General features: G+C 42.7%; 1 protein-coding gene across 1 annotated transcript in view; it reads right to left on the reverse strand.

Annotated features, from left to right (window-relative positions):
* The window catches only part of CDHR2 (cadherin-related family member 2), a 71,788-nt gene that overhangs the window by 37,631 nt on the left and 18,836 nt on the right, over positions 1 to 15,321 (reverse strand). Inside the window, exons 5-11 of the mRNA XM_006873495.1 lie at positions 11,542 to 11,673; positions 9,193 to 9,282; positions 8,498 to 8,623; positions 8,266 to 8,412; positions 8,117 to 8,192; positions 7,915 to 8,030; positions 7,594 to 7,827 (exon numbers count right to left, since the gene is read on the reverse strand). Of these exons, the coding sequence (XP_006873557.1) occupies positions 7,594 to 7,827; positions 7,915 to 8,030; positions 8,117 to 8,192; positions 8,266 to 8,412; positions 8,498 to 8,623; positions 9,193 to 9,282; positions 11,542 to 11,673 (921 nt within the window). The remainder of the gene's footprint in view (positions 1 to 7,593; positions 7,828 to 7,914; positions 8,031 to 8,116; positions 8,193 to 8,265; positions 8,413 to 8,497; positions 8,624 to 9,192; positions 9,283 to 11,541; positions 11,674 to 15,321) is intronic.

Consider the following 15,321-nt stretch of genomic DNA (forward strand, 5'->3'; position numbering starts at 1 on the left):
TTTCACTCAATTCACAATTAAAAAAAAAAAAAAAAAGATGGAGTATGCAGGAAAAAAAGCCAAGAAGCTTGCCTGGTTACCGGTCCCAGAAAATGTGGCTCATCAGAGGACTTCTCCAGGCACTATGGTGGTGGTGGTAGGCCATGGAGTCAATTCTGACTCATACTATGGGCCCCATAAAATATTCATCACCATGCTACAGATCAGCCTGCAGGACTCACTCCCATAAAATAACCATCTCTCACCATCCACCACCACCAAATATCAACACCAAATCCTGGTGTGGCGCTGTAGGAGAAGCACTGGACTGCCAACCATAAGATCAGTGGTTCAAACTCACCAGTTGCTCCTTGGAAACCGTGTACAGGGTTGCTATGAGTCTGAATCAACTCAAAAGCACTTAACAACAACAACGTCACACTCTATCCAACATTTCCCGCTACCAACACGACTCTCTATTCAATACCAATACCAACTGTCATACTACCTGTCATACAACACCAACTAAACACTAACTTAATATTGCCTGCTACACAACACCAACCACTAATCAGCACCACCCTCCACTCAAAACCAACCAACCACCACCAAGAACCCAAATGTGAAAACTAAAATGATAAAATGCTTAAAAGAAAAAGATAGGGGTGTTGCTGCAGAACCTTGTTTTTAACAATGGATCATCAGATATGACAACAAAAGCATGAGCAGCAAAAGACAAGCTAGATAAATATTGCTGTTGCCGTTGTTGTTAGGTACCATCAAGCCAGTTCTGACTCATAGCAACCCTATGCACAACAGAACAAAATGCTGCCCAGTCCTGGGCCAACCTCACAATGGTTGCTACATTTGAGCCCATTGCTGCTGCCACTGTGCTAATCCATGTTGTTGCGGGTCTTCCTTTTTTTCTCCGACCCTCCACTTTACCAAGCATGATGTCCTTCTCTAGGGACTGGTCACTCCTGACAATATGTCTGGCTACCCTGGCTTCTGAGAAGCATTCTGGTTGTATTTCTTCCAACATGGATTGGTTTGTTCTTTTAGCCATCTGTGGTACTTTTAATATTCTCCTCCAACACCATAACTCAAATGCATCAATTATTCATAAATAGATAAATGAGACCTCATAAAAATAAAACACTTTTGTTCATCAAAGGATCTTATCAACAAAATGAAAAGACAACCTACGGATTGAGAGAAAATGTTCAGGAATCATATGTACAATAAGGATCTAGTGTCAAAAATATATTAAAAACCTCTACAAGTTAACAACAGAAAGGCAAATAACCACTCCCCAAAATGCAAAGGACTTGAATGGACATCTTGCCAAAAAGGATACTCAAATGGACAAGAAGCAATGGAAAGAGCAGCTGGGGACTTTAGATCCAGAAAGGGAGAGGGACTGTGTGCTGAAGATGGCGGGCTGTGTGTGTGTGTAGGGGGCAAGCTTGTAGGGTATACCCTTTGGTTGGTTGACGATGCATGGAGGGGATTGTAACCATGACAATGAGACAATATACGACAGAAGGAATGTAAAGCTAATGTTCTCCTATGTAAACTATCACATAATTCACAATAAAACATTTAGAAAAAAAAAAAAAAGAAGAAGCAGCAATGGAAAGATGTTTAACCTCATTAGCCATTAAGCACAAAAGCCAGTTGTCTTTGAGTTGATTCTGACTCATGGGGATCTTATAGGGCAGAGTTCCTGAATAAACTCTGACACTTCCTCTTGAACATGGAGTAGATAAAGGAAATGGAAGAGATGAAGTAAAAGATCTGACCAGAAGATCTCAAAAGGCAGATCAAGAAGACAAAGTAAATTATTATTATGAAATGTATAAAGACCTAGAACAGAAAACCAAAAGGGAAAAACACTAGCATTTCTCAGGCTTAAAGAACTGAAGCTTCAAGTTAAAACATTAACGGAGTCTATGGGCAAAATATTAAACCACACAGGAAGCATCAGAAAACAATGGAAGGAATATAACGAGTTGCTATATTAAAAAGCATTGGTCTACATTCAATCATTTCAGGAGGCAGCATATGATTAAGAATCAACGGTAATGAGGAAAGAACTCCAAGCTTCACTGAAGGCACTGGAGAAAAACAAGGTTCCAGGAATTCCTGGAAATTCAACTGAAATGTTTCAAAAAGCAGATACAATGATAGAAGCACTCACTTGTATATACCAAGAAATTTAGAAGACAGCTATCTGGCCAACTGACCAGAAAAGATTCATACTCCTGCCCATTCCAAAGAAAAGTGATCCAATAGAATGCAGAAATTTAAAAGCAATATAATTAATATCCCAGGCAAGAAAAATTATGCTGAAGATAATTAAAAGACAGTTGCGATAGTAAGTCAACAGGGAACTGCCAGAAATTCAAGCCGATTCAAAAGAGGATGTGGAATGAGGGATATCATTGCTGATGTCAAGATGATTTTGGCTTAAAGCAGAGAATACCAGAAAAATGTTTACCTGTGTTTTATTGACTACACAAAGGAATGAGGTATATCATTGCTGATGTCAGATGATTTTGGCTTAAAGCAGAGAATACCAGAAAAATGTTTACCTGTGTTTTATTGACTACACAAAGGCAGTCAATTGTGTGGATCATAACAAATTATGGATAGCATTGCAAAGAATGGGGATTCTAAAACATTTAATTATACTCATGCAGCATCTGTACACAGACCAAGAAGTGCTTGTTTGAAAAGACCTGGGGGCTATTGAATAGTTCAAAATCAGGATAGATGAGCATCAGGGTTGTATCCTTTCACCATCCTTATTCAATGTATAAACTGAGCAAGTAATCTAAGAAGTTGAAAAAGAATGAAGCATCAGAATTGGAGGGCAACTCTTTAAAAATCTGCAATATAAAAATGATGTAACTTTGCTTGCTGAAAACAAACAGGATTTGAAATACTTACTGATGAAGATCAAAGAACACAACCTTCAGTATGGATTACACCTCAACATAAAGACAACAAAAACCCTCACAAGTGCAGGAAAGACAGGAGTTGTCAAGGATTTCATTGTACTTGTATCCACAATCAATGTCCATGGAAACAGCAGTCAAGAAATCAACCAATTTTGTATTAGGCAAATCTGCTGCAAAAGACCTGTTTAAAGTTCATAAGCAAAGATGTCACTTTGAGGACTAAGGTGTACTTGACACAAGCCAAGGTATTTTCAATCACTTTATATGCATGGGAAAGCTGAGCAATGAATTAAGGAAGACTTAAGAAGAATAGATGTCTGAATTATGATGTTAGAGAAGACTAATAAGCATGCCATGGACCGTCCAAAGGACGAACAAATCTGTCTTAGAAGACATGCAGCCAGAATGCTCCTTACAAATGATGCTAAGACTTTATGCCACATACTCAGGACATGTTACCAGTCTCTGGAGAAGAACATCTTGCTTGGTAAAGCAGAACGTCAAGGAAAAAGAGTAAGACCCTCAATAAGATAGATGGACAGAGTGACTGCAGCTGTGGCTTCATTGTGAGGATGGTGCAGGACCAGGCAGTGTTGCATTCTGTTGTTGTACGCAGGTTTGCTATCGATCAGAACCTACTCAACGGTGCCCAACAACAACAGCAGAACAGAGTAGAATTGCTCTGTAGGGTTTCCCAGAATGCGGAAATCATTGGACAATATCACTTAATATCACATGCAAGTACAATTTTGCTAAAGATAATATAAAAATGGCTGCAAACACAAAGAACTACCAGAGGTTCGAGCTGGACTCAGACAAGGATATGGAATGAGGCCCATCATTGCTGATGTCAGATGGATCTTGGCTGAAAACAGAGAATACCAGAAAGATGTTTGCCTGTATTTTATTGACTATACAAAGGCTTTCCATTGTGTGGATCATGACAAGCTATGGACAACATGGCAGAGAATGAGTGTTCTGGAACACTTAATTGTGCTCATGAGGAACCTGTACATAGACCAAGAGGCAATCATTCGAACAGAATAAAGAACCACTGAATGATTTAAAATCTGGGAAGATGTGCGCCAGGGTTATATTCTTTCACCATATTTATTTTATCTGTATGCTGAGCAAATAATCTGAAAAACTGGATTATGTGAAGAAGGATGTGGCATCAAGATTGGAGGAAGACTCATTAACATATGCAGATGATGCTACCTTGCTTTCGAAGAGGACTTAAACTATTGATGAGGATCAGAGACCACATCCTTCAGTATGGGTTGCACCTCAATGTAAAGAAAACAAAAATCCTCACCACTGGACCAATAAATAATGTCAAGATAAATAGAGACTAAATTGAAGTTGTCAAAGGCTTCATTTTGCTTGGATCCACTAACAACACTCATTGAAGCAGCAGTCAAGAAATCAAACAACATGTTGCATTAGGCAAAAAAGATCAATTTGAGGACTAAGGTGTGCCTGACCCAAGCCATGGTATTTTCAGTAGCCTCATATGCATGCAGCTCTGGTAGCGTAGTGGTTACGAATCAGGCTGCAAACCTTAAGGTCAGTGGTTCGAAACTACCAGCCGCTCCGCGGGAGAAAGATGAGGCTTTCTACTCCCATAAGGATTTACACCCTTGGAAACCCTGTACAGGGTCGCTATGGGTCGGGACCAACTCGAAGGCACTTCACAACAACAACAACATATGCATGTGAAAGTTGGACAATGAGTAAAGAAGACTATAGAAGAATTGATGCATTTCAGTTATAGTGTTGTGACCTGCCAGAAGAACTAATACATATGTGTTGGAAGAAATATAGTCAGAATATTCGTTAGAGGCTAGTATGGCAAGACCTCATTTCTCATACTTCAGACATATTATCAGGAGGGACCAATCCCTGGGGAAAGAAATCATGTTTGGTATAGTGGAGGGTCAGTGAAAAGAGGAAAACCCCAAACAAGATGTATTAGCACAGTGGTAGCAGCAACGGACTCAAGCATAACAATGGTTGTGAAGTTGGGGCAGGACCAGGCAGTGTTTCGTTCTGTTGTGCATAAGGTTACTATGAGTCAGACCCAACTTTTGTGATAGCACCTAACAACACCATCAATCTTTATGGAATCAAACTGCCATCTTTTTCTCCTGAAGATCAACTTGTGGGTTTGAACCACTGACCTTTCAGTTAACCAAGAATTGCCCATAGAGTTTCTAACGCTGTAAATCTTTACAGAAGCAGATTGCTACATATTTCTTCAGCAGACCTTTCAAATACCGGCCAAGCACTCAATCACTGTGGCAACAGGCCTCCTTCTATTAGCCATTGTTGTTGTGTGCCATAGAGTCGTTTCTGACTCATAAGGACACTGTATAGGGTTTGAATGGCTGGACCAATGTTTACTCTAGAGAGTCACACCAGGGAGAGGTACAAATCAAAACTGCAATGAGATATTATCTCAACTCCATTAGAATGGCCAGAGAAACAAACAAATACTGCTGAGGTGGAGAAATTGGGACCATCATTCATTGCTGGTGAGAAAGTAAAGTGGCACTGTCATTGTGAGATATCGTTTGGCAGTTCCTTAAAAAGTTGTCATGTTGGAGAGATGGAGATGGTGCGTCTGGGGACTTTAGACCTAGAGAGGGAGAGGGGCTGTGTGCTGACAACCTGGGGGGGGTGGGGTGGAGGGAGGGTAGGGCAGGCTTGCGGAGTATACCCTTTGGTTGGTTGATGATGCATGGAGGGGATTGTAACCATGGCAATGAAACAATATACAATAGGATGAATATAAAGCTAATGTTCTCCCATGTAAACTATCATATAATTCACAATAAAACATTTAAAAAAATTGTCATGTGACTCAGAATTGTCATATGACTCAGCAATCCCAATCTTATGTGTATTTATATACTCTGAAGAAATGAAAGCAGGCTTCAACCTGTGTACCAATGTTCATGACAGCACTTTTCACAATAGCCAAATGGTGGAAACTGCCAAAATGTCCATCAGCAGACGAATGGCTAAACAAAATGTAGCATATCCATACAATGGAATACTATTCAGTCATAAAGAGAAATGGCATCTTGATACATGCCACAGCATGGATTAATCTTGAAGATGTCATGCTGAGCGAAATAACTTACGCAAAGGACAAATACTATATGATCTCATTTATATAAGATAAGCAAATATATAGAAACCAAAGATTATTAGGCGCTAGCATTGCTGGTTAAGAATGTAAAACAGTATAACTACTGTGTTGTTGTTGTTGTTGTTAAGTGCCGTCGAGTCGGTTCTGACCCATAGTGACCCTGATTAGGGTTTCTGAGGAGCAGCTGGTGAACTTGAACCACCAACTTTGCAGTTCAAACGACTTTGCAGTCTGGCGCATTAACCCACAGCGCCACACCAGGACTCACTGCAAACTTTATGGACTCAGACTGCCACAACTTTCTCCTGTGGATTGACTGGTGGGTTTGAGGACAGGAGGAGGAGATTTTGCTTAGAGAACATGTTAATGGTGATGGAACATTTTGGCAAATAATAACAAGAATGGTTGCACAACATAAAGAATATAATCAATATGTTGCTGTTGCTGTTGCTAGCTGCTACTGAGTTGGTTCCAACTCTTGGTGACCCCATGTGTGCAGGGTAGAACTGCTCTGTCGAGTTTTTAAGGTTATGATCTTTTGGAAGTACCAGGCCTGTCTTCCAAGGTACGTCTGGTACCACCAACGTTTTGGCTAGTGGCTAGTAGTAGAACACTTAACTGTACCATCCAGGGACTCCTAGAAATTGTAGCTTGGAGAATATTGTGTATATTTTCACCACAATTTGAAAAAAATTAACCCAACCACCAACTCAACACCCAGAAACCTACTACAACCCACTGAACCATTTTGTATTAACTCAACTATAACCTAATACTAAATGCCAACGATAGCTATTTATCTTTCAATACCACCCAAATTACCTACCACTCAATATCAGCATCTATTTAAGAGTGCCTTACAACTCAATACCCACTCAGACCACCCTGACCTCAACACTACACAACACCTCCCAATTCTCAGTATTAAATCACTGAGCACTTAGCGCTACTCAACCTCTACTCACCTAACACCCGTCACCACACTCTGCTAGTAAAAATTTGATTCCACTCAACATCACCCACCATTAATTTCCAACTTCCATTGCACACTCCATGGAAGAAAGATGGGGCATTTTGCTTCCACAGATTTACAGCTTCAAAAACCCTATAGAAAGCTTCTACTCTGTCCTATCGGGTTACCATGAGTTGCAATTGACTAAACAGCCATGGATTTGGTTGCTGTTCGGTCTTTTTTCTATTCAGTACCATCTAGTATTAGCCTGAGCATAGTCCTATCAATCAATGAAACATCATTTAGTTGGAAACAGCATTTCCATAGCTATCCACAACTCTCACTTCCTACCTCTGGTTACTAGTCTGCACCATCATCATCCTGTGTCCTCCTTGAGTATCCTCACATACCCCATGCCCACTTCTCCACACTATCACACTCTAGTGTTCATGATCAACTGCCCTTCCTCCCCCAGCTATCTCCATCCCCACTGTCATGCCCACCGCTGCCCACTGCATGCCCCACCCATACCTTCCCATGCCTACCTTGTCTGGGTCATAAGCCACCAGGGTGAGATTGTCAATGGGGATGCGGGCTGAGGCATGCTCATACACAGAGCCAATGAAGTTGACTTGGGCCTCTTGGGGTGTGAAGATGCAGTTTGGAAGAGTACAGTTGTAAAACTCAGGTTTGTGGTCATTCACGTCTGTTACCCTCAATGTGACCCATATGCTAGCCTTGTCGTGCTGCCCATAGATATTGGGGTTCTTCTCAGTGGCCTGAGAGAACAGAGAGAAGCAGTGCTTAGGGAGAACTGAGATTAAAGGAAATAAGGGTCTAGCAGGGGCCGTGAAATCCTCACTCACCGTGACCTGCACCTGCACCTCCTCGTCCTCATCCAGTAGCTGCTCACGGTCTAGGGAATTGTTGACTATAATGATCCCATCATTCTTAATGCCAAACCATCCTGGCCTTGTGGAGTCTGGTGAGAAGACAGGCAGAACAGCTGCTTCCAGTGGCTCTGAAGAAACCCCACCCTGCCCCTTGCCCAAGCTCCCAGGTCCTCACTGGAGATGTTGTAGGTCACCATGTCACCGATGCCTTTGTCTCCATCTATGGCCTCCACCTTCAGCACAGAGGTTCCCTGGAAGGAGGCATGGTCAGGGCCTGCACCCTTTTCTCTGTCAACCAAGACCCCTCCAGTTCCCCCTGCATACCTGGGGTGCATCCTCAGGCACAGAGGCCATGTAAAAATCCCTGACAAACTGGGGACTCAGGTCAGGCTGGTCAATCACTGAGATGGACAGGAAGACATTGGGGGAGCACAGGACGGTAGAGTTGTCCTTGCCATTTTCACCTGAGTCCTGAGGGGAGATAGGTCTTCTGTGACCCAGTCCTGAGGGTCTCCATGCTCCTCCAACCCCACTTGTGGTTTGTCACCCTACTCACGCAAGCCTTCAGCTCCAGCTGATAGAAGGCGCTCTTGTTGTTGTAGCTGAGCTGTCCATTGAGGATGATGGAGCCATTGTCCAGAATCTTGAAGAGGCGCTGGTTGTCTGCAGTGTCAGGTAGGACCTGGGACGAGTCCATTCAGATCAGGCTCCCACCGGGCAGATTGCCCCTGAGGGCCCCAGAATTGAGAGACCTGGGTTCAAATCCAGATTCTGCCATATGATCTTAACTAAGTCATGTAACCTCTCTGAGCTTCTGGGAAGTGAGGCTCAGGATATCACTTCAATGTATTGTGAGGAGTATTCATTGAGATGACGTATGGATAAGGCATGTGCGTGTAAATGGGAGTTGTAACCAGTATATTTGTCATCATGACAGCTGGGTTCAGACACCTCTTGAACCTCTTGGAGCCTCTTCTGTGAAGCTGGAAGTGTGCCCTACCTGGTGATGTGACTCTAGGCTTCATCATGGGCCTAGAGAGTGCTGGGGGAAGACAGTGGGGAGAAAAGTCCGTTCCACAGTGGGAAACCTCCTTAGGAAAGTGATGTTCAGATGGGGTCAGAGGCAGGCTTATCCCCAAGGGCTGCACCATCTCAGACACACTACTCACCTCTACGCACAAGGGCTTTTTGGTTGTCTGGGGAGATGCTGCCCCCTGGTGGCCACCTTCTCTCACACATTTTCACACTCACCTTCTCTATGAAGTACACCACCAAGCCACCATATCCCGTGTCTTTGTCAACAGCCTTCACAGTAGTCACCACGGAGTTAACTGGCAGAGTCTGTAAGAAGAGACTTGTCACCTGTGAGTCCAAATTCACTTCCTCTCCCTAATATGTCACCTCCTTCTTTGAGCCCGTTTCTTCAACTGTGCCACAGGGAAGGTGGTAGTGCTTCATAGGGTCTGAAGCACAGGCAGCCCACAATTACTGCCCTGACCTCCTGACTGGATGGCGTCTCTGGAGACAGTTGTGCAGGGAGCAGGGTCCTCAGCTTTTCTCCCCACGAAGCCTCACAACCCACCTGGTCTGGTTTCTGTTTTGCAAGCCTCTCAGAATCCAGATAAGAGATCATTCCAACCAAACCTAGCTCAACAGTGCCAAACACTCTTGCGGACTCTCTGTTGGTGACAGAATTGGTTTCAAACAGCACCCTGTAGAGCTGGAAGACCTTTTCAGAAGGTCTTTGCCTTGAGAGCCTTCCCTGCAATTCCTGCCCACAGTCTTATTGCTTATTTATGGTGGCCAAAGGGATCTTTTAAAATCTTGAACTTGGCTGCATCATTTTTATATTTAAATCAATGACTATCTATTATTCCCAGATTATGGTCAGATTGCACCCATGGCCCCTATGCTCTAACCCCACCTCTTCCACACCCTCTGCCCTCCAGTCACACTGGCCTCCTGGCTATACCTAGAACACTCAGCCTGGAGCTGGCCCCTTCTTGCCATTCAGGTCTCTGCTTAGATACCATCTACTCAGAAAAGCCTTTTCTGTTTATCCAACCTAAAGTGGCCTCCACCCCAGTCACTCTCTGTCACTTTACCCTATTTTATGTTCTTCATAGAACTCAGGACTTCTTGTGTAGTACTGTAGGATCAGCATTAGACTGTAAGCCACAAGGTCGGCAGTTCAAACCTACCACTTGCTCCTCAGAAACCCTATACAGGGTCGCTATGAGTCAGAACTGACTCAACGGCACTTAATAACAACATAGAACTCAAAACCATCTGAAAGAATCCCGTTTATTCTATATTTCAAGGAGCTCTGGTAGTGTGCTGTGTTACGTGTTGGGTTGCCAACCAAAAGGTCAGAAGTTTGAATTCACCAGCTGCTCCATGGGAGAAAGAAGAGACTTTCTGCTCCTGTAAATATTTATAACCTCATACACTTTCTCTATAGGGTCCCTGAGTTAGACCCAACTTGATGGCACACAGCCACCACCATTCTATGTTTCATTGAATATTGTCTTTATTCACTAGAAAATGAGCTGCTGAAGGCAATGGGTAGGTCTGTCTTGTTCTTCATGTATCTTCAGCACCCAGGACAGTGCCAGGCACATAGTAGGCTCCCCATTAGAATCTGTGGAATGACTGTTTGAACCTCACCAGCCTCATCTCTGGCCTAGTGTGAGGCCTTCCACACCACAAAACAATGACAATTCAAATGTAGTTTGTTGTGTTTGCTGCCTGGCAATCTTTAGGAAGCTCCCCATTTCTGGCCTCCTGCCATGAAGGACAAGGCAATTGCCTCATTTTGCTAGAAGAGAAAACCCGTGATGCAAACCTAGCCAATCAGATCATTCCATACACCCAGATTGGTCCAAGGATGTGCCCATGATCCAAAATGGGCCAGTGGAGCCACTCAATTGTTGTTAAGTACCATGGAGTCAGTTCCTACTTATAGTGACCCTGCATAGGGTTTCCGAGACTCTAAATCTTTACAGGAGCAGAACGCCTCATCTTTCTTCCATGGAACCACTGGTAGTTTCAAACTGCTGACCTTGAGGTTGGCAGCCCGACTCATAACCACTACGCTACCAGAGCTCCTTTAATAGGAAGAGATCATTTCTTTCTGTGAAGCTGCAAAGTTGGTGGGACATTTTTAACACCAGATGGGAAAACCATGCTCTTTCATCAAGCCCCAGGATGGAGGCAGCAAGAGAAGCAGAGCTGAGAGGTAGAGAAAAACATCTTGATGACATGGTTTGAGCACCTGGATCCAGCTATGCCTGAAGTCAGAGTATCTCTAAATTTTCTCAACACATGAGATTATAAGTTCCTTTCTTTTTTAAAAATCTCTTTTGCTTTCACGATTGAAAGCATTCCAATCCAGTCTGATTGATCACCTAATATTTATTACTGTAAAAATTATTCTTAGATCATCTTCCTCTGAATTTTTTTCCTGCAACTGCCCCTTCTAGAAGGTGCTTTTTCCAGTCCTGGATCCTTTAATGCCTGCCTCTGATCCTTATCACTCAGAAGTGCTTCCAGTATGACCTCCCCTCACTCCACAACACACATATTTAACACACATGTTACCTCATTGATGCTGATGGAGAAGTTGATGTCCTGGAAGACAGGAGCATTGTCATTTCTGTCTTCCACAAGTACCAGCATAGTTTTCTGCACCTGCAGGTGGGAAAGCCCTGGTAAGTCAGGAAAACATGACTTCTTGAGAAAACCAAGCAGGAGCATATGGCAGAGTGCACGTTGGCAAAGGAGCTAAGTAAGTCAATTGTTGTTGTTGTTAAGTGCCATAGAGTTGGTTTCGACTTATAGCAACCCTGTCTAGGGTTTCGGAGGCTGCTAATCTTTAAGGAAGCAGAAAGTCTCATCTTTCTCCCATGGAGCAATTGGTAGATTTGAACTATTGACCTTGCAGTTACCAGCCCAGCTTGTAATCCACTATGCTACCAGGGCTCCTTCAAGAAGACGTTGTTGTTGATGTTAAGTGTTGTCGAGTCAGTTCCGACTCATAACAATCCTGTATAGGGGTTCATAGGAGTTGCTGGTGAGTTTGAACCACTGACCTTGTGGTTCATCCTGATCTTGTGATCCAGTGTTTATCCCACAGTGCCACACCAGGAAGACAATTGGCATTGTTTAATCAGTTGTCATCTCATGAATCTACAAATGTGTCTCCTTTTCCATCTCTTCCATAGCTTCATCACTTGCTATTGATGTTACTTTAGTACTTCTCAGAGCAATCTCTTGAACAGACTGGTGTGTGTCCTCTTCCCTTTTCTGGATACATTATGTTGTTGATCCATTAGCATTGACCTCAAGACCAACAGTAGTATAACTCATGCCTCAACAAAACTTACTAACACACAAAAGGAACACTACATAGCACTTCATCGCTACACTAGGGGCCATATGAAATGGTAAAATCACCAACCAAAAGCACAACAAAGACCAGAAAAAATGACAACTCATAGACCTCAAAAAGAATACTTCCTTACTGTCTAAGAACTTAAGCAAGAAAGCAACTTTGCCTTGTTCTACTTCAGCTGGGAACATGCACGTTGAATGATTCCATTTCTGACACTCTTTGTTGTCGTTAGGTGCCATCAAGTCAGCACCAACTCATAGCGACCCTATGCACAACATAACGAAACACTGCCTGGCCCTGAACCAATATCACATCGTTGCTATGCTTGAGCCCATTGCTGCTGCCACTGTGCCATTTCACCTAGTTGGGGGTCTTCCTCTTTATCTCCACTTCTCTAGGGACTTGTCCCTTCTGATAATATGTCCGAAGTATGAGAGTTGAAATCTGGCCATCTTGGCCTCTAAGGAGCATTCTAGTTGTACTTCTTCCAACACAGATCTGTTTGTTCTTTTGGCACTCTTTGGGACTTTCAATATTCTCCTCCAACACTATAACCCAAATGCATCAATTCTTTTATGGTCTTCCCTATTCACTGTGCAACTTTCGCAAGCATATGAGGCTATTGAAAATACCATAGCTTGGATCAGGTGCACCTTTGACCTCAAACTGACATCTTTGCTCTCAACACTTAAAGAGTCTTGTGCAGCAGATTTGCCTAATGCAATACATCGTTTGATTTCTTGACTGCTTCTTCCATGAGTGTTGATGGTTGATCCAAGAAAAATGAAGTCTTTGAAATTTCACTCTTTCTCTATTTATATGGATATTGTTTATTGATCCAGTAGTGAGGATTTTTGTTTTCTTTACACTGAGGTACAACCCATACTGAAGGTTGTGGTCTTTGATCTTCATCAGCATTTTAAGTCCTCTTTGCTTTCAGCAAGCAAGGTTGTATCATCTGCGTATTGCAGATTGTTAATGTATCCTCCTTCAATCCTGATTCCACATTCTTCTTCAAATAATCCAGCTGCTCAGATTATTTGCTAAGCATACAGATTGAATAAGTATGGTGAAAGAATACAGCCCTGGTGCACACCTTTCCAAATTTTAAGCCAATGGTGTTCCCTTATTCTAGTCAAACAACTACCTTTTGGTCTATGTACAGATTCCTCATGAGCACAATTAAGTGTTCTGGAATATTTGCAACTTTGCATTGCAACTCTTTACATGTCCACAAATAACCATAAGCAAAAATAAATTTTAGCTGAGTATGGAAAATCATAAATGAGTACAGAACCCAAGAATTATGAGGACCGACTGTCATTTCAAACTCCAGAAAAGTTGCAAATACAAAACAAGTAATTCCTGAGTATCTTCATCCAAAATCACCAGTTGATAATACTTGCCACATTTGGTTTCTTCTCTTTCCATATTTTTTTTCTGAACCATTGGGAAGTAAGTTATGTTGTTGTTGTTAGGTGCCATCAAGTCGGCACTGACTCATAGCAACCTTATGCACAGCAGAATGAAACACCGCCCGATCCTGGGCCAACCTCACTACTGTTGCCACGCTTGATTTCATTGATGCTGCCATTTGGCCAATCCATCTCATTGGGGGTCTTCCTCTTCTTTTCTGACCCTCCACCTTACCAAACATGATATACTTCTCCAGCGACTGGTCCCTCCTGACAATATGTCCGAAGTTATAGTCATCATTAAACAATCTGGTTTTTTAATGGAAAAGGTGCCTGTCCCATAGCATGAATGTTCCTTATAGTTTTGTTTGTCCTGATGCAATGCTGTGAATAACCCTAGTATCTGTCAGTTGGAAAACCATGGCATTAAAATGCAAACATTAGAAGAAACAAGGTGAACTCATGTGTGCAGACGTGGAAAGATCGCCAAGACAACTGTTGGAGTGGGCAAGACAGGTTCGAGACAAAATGAATGACTTGTACAATAGAGTTCCATCTGGGTTTCAGAAAATGATTTTTCTTCTGGGGATGCATGTATGTATCTAGATGTTAACAAGAGGTATTAAAGAACACAGGAACAGTGGACACTTTGAGAATGGGAGTGAGAGGGGAGCTTTGTCAAAGGGGACTTTATGTGCAAAGTTTGAAATGTTCACAAAGAATTATACTGAATATCCAAATATAATTAAAACTATATTTGATTTGTGACAACATGTGTTGGAATCCTAACCTATATACCGGTGGATAAAATGCAGGTTGGAAATAGGGATTTCTTTGTTAGGTTAATTTGATCCTACTCAAGTAGGGGAAAGAGAAAAAACTAATTTCCTTTAAGTAAATCCCAATTCATGGTGGCCTGTGTGTGTCACGGTATAACCGTGTTCCAAACGGTTTTTCAGTGACTAATTTTTCAGCAGTAGGTTGCCTGGTCTTTCTTTCAAGGTATTGGTTTAAAATGTCAACTTTCTGGTTAATAGTGTCACCCAGGGACTCCTTACCTGATTCTAACTCGAATCACTTTTGTGTTATTAAAAAAAGTAAATTACAGAGACTTCTGTCAAGATGGCAGTCTAGGCCAAATGAGAGAGCAAATGAAACAGACACTGATGAAAACCCTGGAGCCCTGAACTTCAGAGGAAAGGTTAGAGACGTGGCTTTGAGAGTTTTCTGGGAGGAGAAGCTGAGCAGGGGTGGTGAGAGAGGGAGAATGGTAAACAGCCAGCCAGACAGAGTATGACCATGTTGAACCTTCATGAGCAGCTTTGGTGACAGAAAGCGGCCCTGGTGACCAGAGTTGTGGCCAATTCCCACCTTAATCCACCCCCAATGCAGGCCTTGCTCTCTGAGGGTTCGGAGCAGCATGGTTGTAACCCACACTAGTGTGAGGCAAGGGCCAACTGAGCCACTTTGGTGCCTGAATTCAGGCAGGCCCAGCTCAAAACCTGAAGAGCCGCCAGACCAGCATTATTAGCAACAACCCTCATAACCAGTCACCCTGTGCCCAGCTTCCTC

This window comes from Chrysochloris asiatica, unplaced genomic scaffold, assembly GCF_000296735.1.
Source record: "Chrysochloris asiatica unplaced genomic scaffold, ChrAsi1.0 scaffold00242, whole genome shotgun sequence".
In the NCBI taxonomy this organism is placed as follows: domain Eukaryota; kingdom Metazoa; phylum Chordata; class Mammalia; order Afrosoricida; family Chrysochloridae; genus Chrysochloris; species Chrysochloris asiatica.